Genomic DNA, 6,000 nt, shown 5'->3' with positions numbered 1-6,000 from the left:
TTCATATTAATCACATTCAAATTATGCAGGCATAATCCCAAAATCACCTCCTCCTCTAAAATACTCCAGTTGAAGGTTTAGACATCACAAGGTGGACACAGTATGGTCCCATGATGACATCACCTGGGTGGTGATGCCAGATGATTGCCATTTGATGTCGACACTAGGATGTGTTAGAGCTTTCTGAAGTTCTAGAGATCAGAGTATTAAAAAGGTGATTTACAAGAGAATGTCAGCGATTAATTATGGCAACATTTCCATCAATTAAGATAAAATAAATCAATGCTTCTAACAGAGATGACTAACAGAATAACAATATCAGTAGTAACGAAACATAAGAAAACGACGAAAAGAACAGCGTTTTTTCCATTCAACTGGTGCCGCGTACTTGTTTATTAGCGACACCAATAGCAGGTCAACTTGTTCAGAAGCAACACCACTAGCTAGTACACCTGCTTATCAGCTACTCCGCTAGCTAGTAAACTCATGAACTACACTAAAGGAATGATCATCATGTCAAAGAACAGCAAGGCATCATCACGTATAAAAGTGCAATCATTTAATTCTAAGCAAGGTAAAGGCATCATGAAAATTCATGCTGATTCGCTTTGCTAGATTTTTGTACACATATTTTTGTCACAAAAAGGCAAATTTTTGTTTGTATAATATGCTAACTTTTATTTTGAAAAAACTTTCCAGTGCGCTTGAAGCGTGTAGAATGACAGACAGCTTGGTGGCAAGGAGACGGCATGCCCCAGTGCATTATGGGACCGTGACTTGGAAGGGGGAGCCTGGGATGTGGTCGTCCCCCCATTTTACGGCCAGGACATAGCTGCCTCGCTCCTTGAGCAAGTAGCTGATGTTGTATTGACCGTTGCCCGTATGTTTCACCAGAATCTCCTCACAAGGGATCAGAGGACCCCGGACACCCACCATCAACATGTTTTTACCTGGGGAGGGACACAGCTTTCGTCAGCCTCAGAGTGGAGCAAATAACCCTCCAAAAACAAACAATACATTCTGGACACATAGATCAGATAAGATGGTACAGAAAGAATCAAAAATTTTAAATGTTCACCTGAATTACCTCAAAGTGATCAATAAAGGATTTGTATTATCGTCTCGTATTTTATCATGTCATTAGTATTTTATTATCTCATTACTATTCTATGCTCTTTCACAGAGGACAGGATTCCCAGCTGCTGATCCCTTTAGTTTGCAGAGCTTTGATTGGCTGGACTCCCTTCAGAGGGCGGGGCTACTTACCGGCCTTGCTGCAGTCTACTGAGAAGCTGCTCTTCTGTCCCATGAAGGCCTTGCTGAGGCCCGGGCCTCGACTTAGCACCTTGCTAGCATCAGAGAAGGGCTGGTTGGGGGCGCTGCTCTGCCAGGGGCTGCTGGAGGCCTGTAGCACTGAGTCAACGTTGAGGGTGGAGGTCTCGCTGGCGTTGGAGACTTGGACCAGACGGGAACCTAAGAAAAGAGAGGCCAGCAGTGGCAGGTTAGAAGAGACCAGGATAGACAGGTTGGTGGAGACCAGTAGAGAGCAGTAGTGAGGTAAGACGAGACATGTCAGTAAATACCAGTAACAATCAATACAGATAGGCAGCGTAGTAGAGACCAATAGAAAAAGATTAGTGGAGACTAATATAGACAGGCAGATTACAGAGACCAATGGAGAGACAGTTTATTAGAGACCAGGCAAGACAAGTAGAGATCAGTAGTACTGACCAATAGAGACAGGCAGGTTAATAAATGGCAGTAGAGACGTGTAGATACCAATAGAGGCCACTAGAGAGAGGCAGATTACATAGCCCAATGGAGACTGGTTAGTAGAGACAAATAGAGACATGCAGGTTAGTAGACCAGTGCTGGTTAGTAGGGACCAGTAGAGAGCGACCAGTGTCCCCCGGTAGAGACCAGTACGGGCAGCTTGGTACCTGAGACGCGGGCCCTGAAGGGGCTCTCCCGGATGTGGTTGGGGCCCCCGTACTTGATGCTGATCAGGTAGTTCCCAGGGGCCATGGGGGTGTAGAGGACCCGGTAGCCCTCGGGGACCTCCTGGCAGTCCATCTTCACCTTGGACGGCCCCTCGATGTTAACCGCCAGGGCCCCGGGCCCCGCTGCCCGGTTGTTGATGATGAACTCTGACTGGGAGCCTGGGAACACAGGCGTGACCTCAAGTTCACTACGAGCTGACGCAACATGGACCAACGTACTCACCACTGACCTGACGACCGACGTGTCAGCCTCCATTTATATGTTACGACAGGTAAATGAGACAGATGGACAGACAGGAAGGACAGGACAGGACGGACGGACGTGTCTTTCGGACAGACGGACCTGTGGTTCCTTTCTCCAGGCCGGTTCCGTAGGCCGACACCAGACCGGGATCTCCGGTCTGCCCTGGTTCCCCGACTCGTACTTGGAAAGGACTTCCTGGGATGTGGGCTCCGTTGAAGGTGACGTGGACGTTGTGGACGCCGTTCTCCCGCGGGATGAAGCGCACCGCGTACTTATCTGGAGAGGACACGGTGACGCGGGATTCATAGCGGTTTCTCGGAATGTTTAGGCTGGACTAGATCCACCTCTATTGTACTCTAGTACGGTAGGTGGTGTTGAATGCAGTGAAGAAGAAGATGAAAAATTCACAGCAAGCATTGAGCACCTTTCTTTCATGCTGCCGGGCGAGGCAGGAAGTATATGACATTGCGGATACGTCCAAATACACTTAGTATTGATTTAATCTGAAACACTCAGCATGACGCAAGAGTCACTGGTCTCATCCGCCATCTTGGATGTGCTGTAAACAAACCACTGCGAAATGCGCAGCTTGCTTTTTGCGTCTATCCTGCCTCCTTCCTGCATGCCCCTTCCCAGTCCCATCCCCCCTCAACAAAAGCAGCACATCCAGTTTGTGAGAACGTGTCTGACGGGGACAATCTCCGGTCGTGGGCTCCATGTGTGAAAGGCCAACTCTGGGTAATGTCCGAAAGTTCATGTGTGAATACGGCTCTCTCTCTCTCCCTCTCGCCTCTTAGCCACTGTACACGTCCGTCGACGGAAGAGAGTGGGCGTGTCCGACGCATGGGGTAAAACACGATCTGCGTATAACGTGCGTATAACGCGATCTGATTGGCCAACGGATCCGTCGCTGCCTGAAAAGTTAAACTTTTCTCAACTTTTGGACGCAAGAGACGGAGCCGATTTGACGGACGGACCCACAATGCATTTCGGGAGCGTCCCATGTAAAGTCAATGAGATCCGTCGACGGACGTGTACAGTGGTTAAGAGGCGTCTCTCTCTCTCACCTTTCTCCAGCTCAGTGACCGCACACTCGTCCAGGGCACCGGAGGGAGCGTGAACAGTGGCCTCCATCTTGCCCTGAGCCCCGTTCAGCCTGACTGCGAAGGACGCTGGTTGGTTCACCTTCAGACCAGACTCCTGCACAGGTTGGGCCCGCAGAGGTTAGCCACGCGCACACACACACACACACACACACACACACACACACACACACACACACACACACACACACACACACACACACACACACACACACACACACACACACACACACACACACACACACTCCTACTAGACTTCATGACATTGATTCTATTTACCTGAGCTCCGATTGGTCGAGCTACTGCAGACAGAGGCGGCCAGTCACATTAGATATTAGGAGAGCCGAACATTCTAGTAATAGTATACTGTAATACCGTGATACTGATACCACCAGTACTTGCGTTTACTGGGACCTTTCAGGTACCTCAATGTGGTTATGTGGGTACCTACATAAAAAGTACCAGTAGTATTACCATATACTTTAGAGGGTCAGTACAGCTAGATCTAGTGTTATTGTTAGTAGGCCAGTGGAGCCAGAAGCCAAACTACAGCTGACGGCTTGTGACTGTCCCCATAGCAACCAGCTACAGTCGCTAGGGTGCGCCTCTCTCTGCTGTAGCTAGGCAACCACTGAGCCGCTGCCGATGGGACTTGTTAAAGGCCTTTAAATGAAACACGACAGAGACACCGTCAGCTCAGACCCCAGACCGGCCGCACGCAGGGACCCAGAGCAGCCACACACAGGGACCACGCGGGCCCCCGACACGGATCCCTTCCTCACGCGGTCCTCCTGTGAAGGCTGGCACTGTCGACCGGCAGACCGGAGGAGGAGGCGGACTGGGGGGGGTGGGGGGGGGGGTGGGGGGGAGGGGTGTCTCGTCGTGTCCCACCTGAAGGCCAGTAACAGCGAGGCGCCGGGCGTCGTGGACCGTGGCGACCACAGGGACCAGGTAGGGGCTGTCCGGGATGTGCTGGTCGTTGAACTTCACAGACACCTCGTAGTCGCCTGGAAACATTCACATTCACATTGGGGGGGGCGTTTAGCAGACGCTTTTAGCCACATGCACATTCGTCCGAAGAAAGAGAGACAGAACATCGCTGTCGCTACGGTAAAGACATTCATAGAAACTAGTTCTAAGCATTTACAACCGCTAGGTTAACCCATTCCCTGTATACAACAAGATAGCTAGATAAGATGCTACACAACGCTCAGCACTATTTTTAAGTGGCACACACCCAGCAAACAGTGCAAACAACACGCACATACACACAGAACACCCACGCACATGCAGGGAGCATCACAACACACTGTTAGCATCAACACATGTCAGGTACCAGGTTCTTGGGCGAGGTAGCTGACTCCACAGGACCCGTCCTTTCGATCCTGGAAGGCGATCTCGGCTCTGCTTGGGCCCTCAACTGCCACCGAGAGGCCCCCGGCCCCAGCCTCCCGCGTCCAGATACTGAACTCAGCTGCACACACACACACACACACTTTAGTGCATTCTCTGTTGATATTGCTTTAGTTGTATGTGTGTGTGTGTGTGTGTGTGTGTGTGTGTGTGTGTGTGTGTGTGTGTGTGTGTGTGTGTGTGTGTGTGTGTGTGTGTGTGTGTGTGTGTGTGTGTGTGTGTGTGTGTGTGTGTGTGTGTACCTGGCTCTCCAACCTGGGCCCTCTCCAGTCCCGGGCCCCCGGCCTTCACCTTCCCGGGGCCCCCCTCCCCCAGGGGCCCCACTGTGAACTGGAAGGGGCTCCCAGGCACGTGCGCGCCCCTGTACTTTACGCTGACGCTGTGCACGCCCATCTCCGTGGGAACGAAGCGCACGCAATAGGTGCCGTTGCCCACGGCAACCAGCTCGGCCAGCTGAGTGGTGCCAGATGGGGACGTGACCTCAGCCTTCACTTCCTCTACATCAATATCTACACAGACAGACAGACAGACAGACAGACAGACAGTGAGTGAAAGAAAGAAAGAAAGAGTCGTAATTAATTGAATGATGATATTTACTGGTAATTGATAATATCATGAGTGTGTGTGTGTGTGTGTGTGTGTGTGTGTGTGTGTGTGTTCTGCATTCACACAAACCCTCTCTGGTCCATTTCCCATGGAATTAATCAACTATGATGCCTGTCCAAAGGCTACTAATGAAGATCAACCACGTGAACAAGCATGCAAAACGCACACACACACACACACACACACACACACACACACACACACACACACACACACACACACACACACACACACACACACACACACCTTATGTGACTGCAAAATGAAGAGGACCTGGTACCAACCATGCACACACACACACTCTCATACACTGGGCCATGCTAGGTGCAGCTACATGCCAGCGTTGCGAGGGACCTCCCACGGTGACCCCTGACCCCTGACGCACCCTCCTCCCTGGCAGACCTGCTACCCAGCGCGTGCCAAAGATGAGTCCTCCAGACCCCACCACCGCGCCCGGACTCCCTGCGGAGCACCAGCCCGGACAGGCCGGTCACCAGCCGCACGGAGCCCGGGGACGGGCTTCGTCTGCCGGGGGAGCCAAGTGGGCCGGGCCCCGGGCCCCCGGGGCAGGGGCAGGGGGAGGGGGAGCGCTGGGGGCGGAGAAAGAGACGCTCCCGGGAGAGAACCAGCAGGA

General features: G+C 51.9%; 1 protein-coding gene across 1 annotated transcript in view; it reads right to left on the bottom strand.

Annotated features, from left to right (window-relative positions):
• flnba (filamin B a) overlaps positions 1-6,000 on the bottom strand; it is a 40,410-nt gene that overhangs the window by 41 nt on the left and 34,369 nt on the right. The window contains exons 43-50 of the mRNA XM_084464368.1: positions 5,003-5,269; positions 4,684-4,821; positions 4,239-4,354; positions 3,312-3,444; positions 2,344-2,520; positions 1,941-2,159; positions 1,267-1,473; positions 1-950 (exon numbers count right to left, since the gene is read on the bottom strand). The exon at positions 1-950 is cut by the window's left edge and continues 41 nt beyond it. Coding sequence (XP_084320494.1) covers positions 763-950; positions 1,267-1,473; positions 1,941-2,159; positions 2,344-2,520; positions 3,312-3,444; positions 4,239-4,354; positions 4,684-4,821; positions 5,003-5,269 — 1,445 coding nt within the window. The 3' untranslated portion in view covers positions 1-762. The remainder of the gene's footprint in view (positions 951-1,266; positions 1,474-1,940; positions 2,160-2,343; positions 2,521-3,311; positions 3,445-4,238; positions 4,355-4,683; positions 4,822-5,002; positions 5,270-6,000) is intronic.

The sequence above is a fragment of the Micromesistius poutassou genome (genome assembly GCF_964030765.1).
Source record: "Micromesistius poutassou genome assembly, chromosome: 2".
In the NCBI taxonomy this organism is placed as follows: domain Eukaryota; kingdom Metazoa; phylum Chordata; class Actinopteri; order Gadiformes; family Gadidae; genus Micromesistius; species Micromesistius poutassou.
The sequence above is the reverse complement of the archived record's forward strand: the minus strand, read 5'-3'. Positions and strand labels throughout refer to the sequence as shown.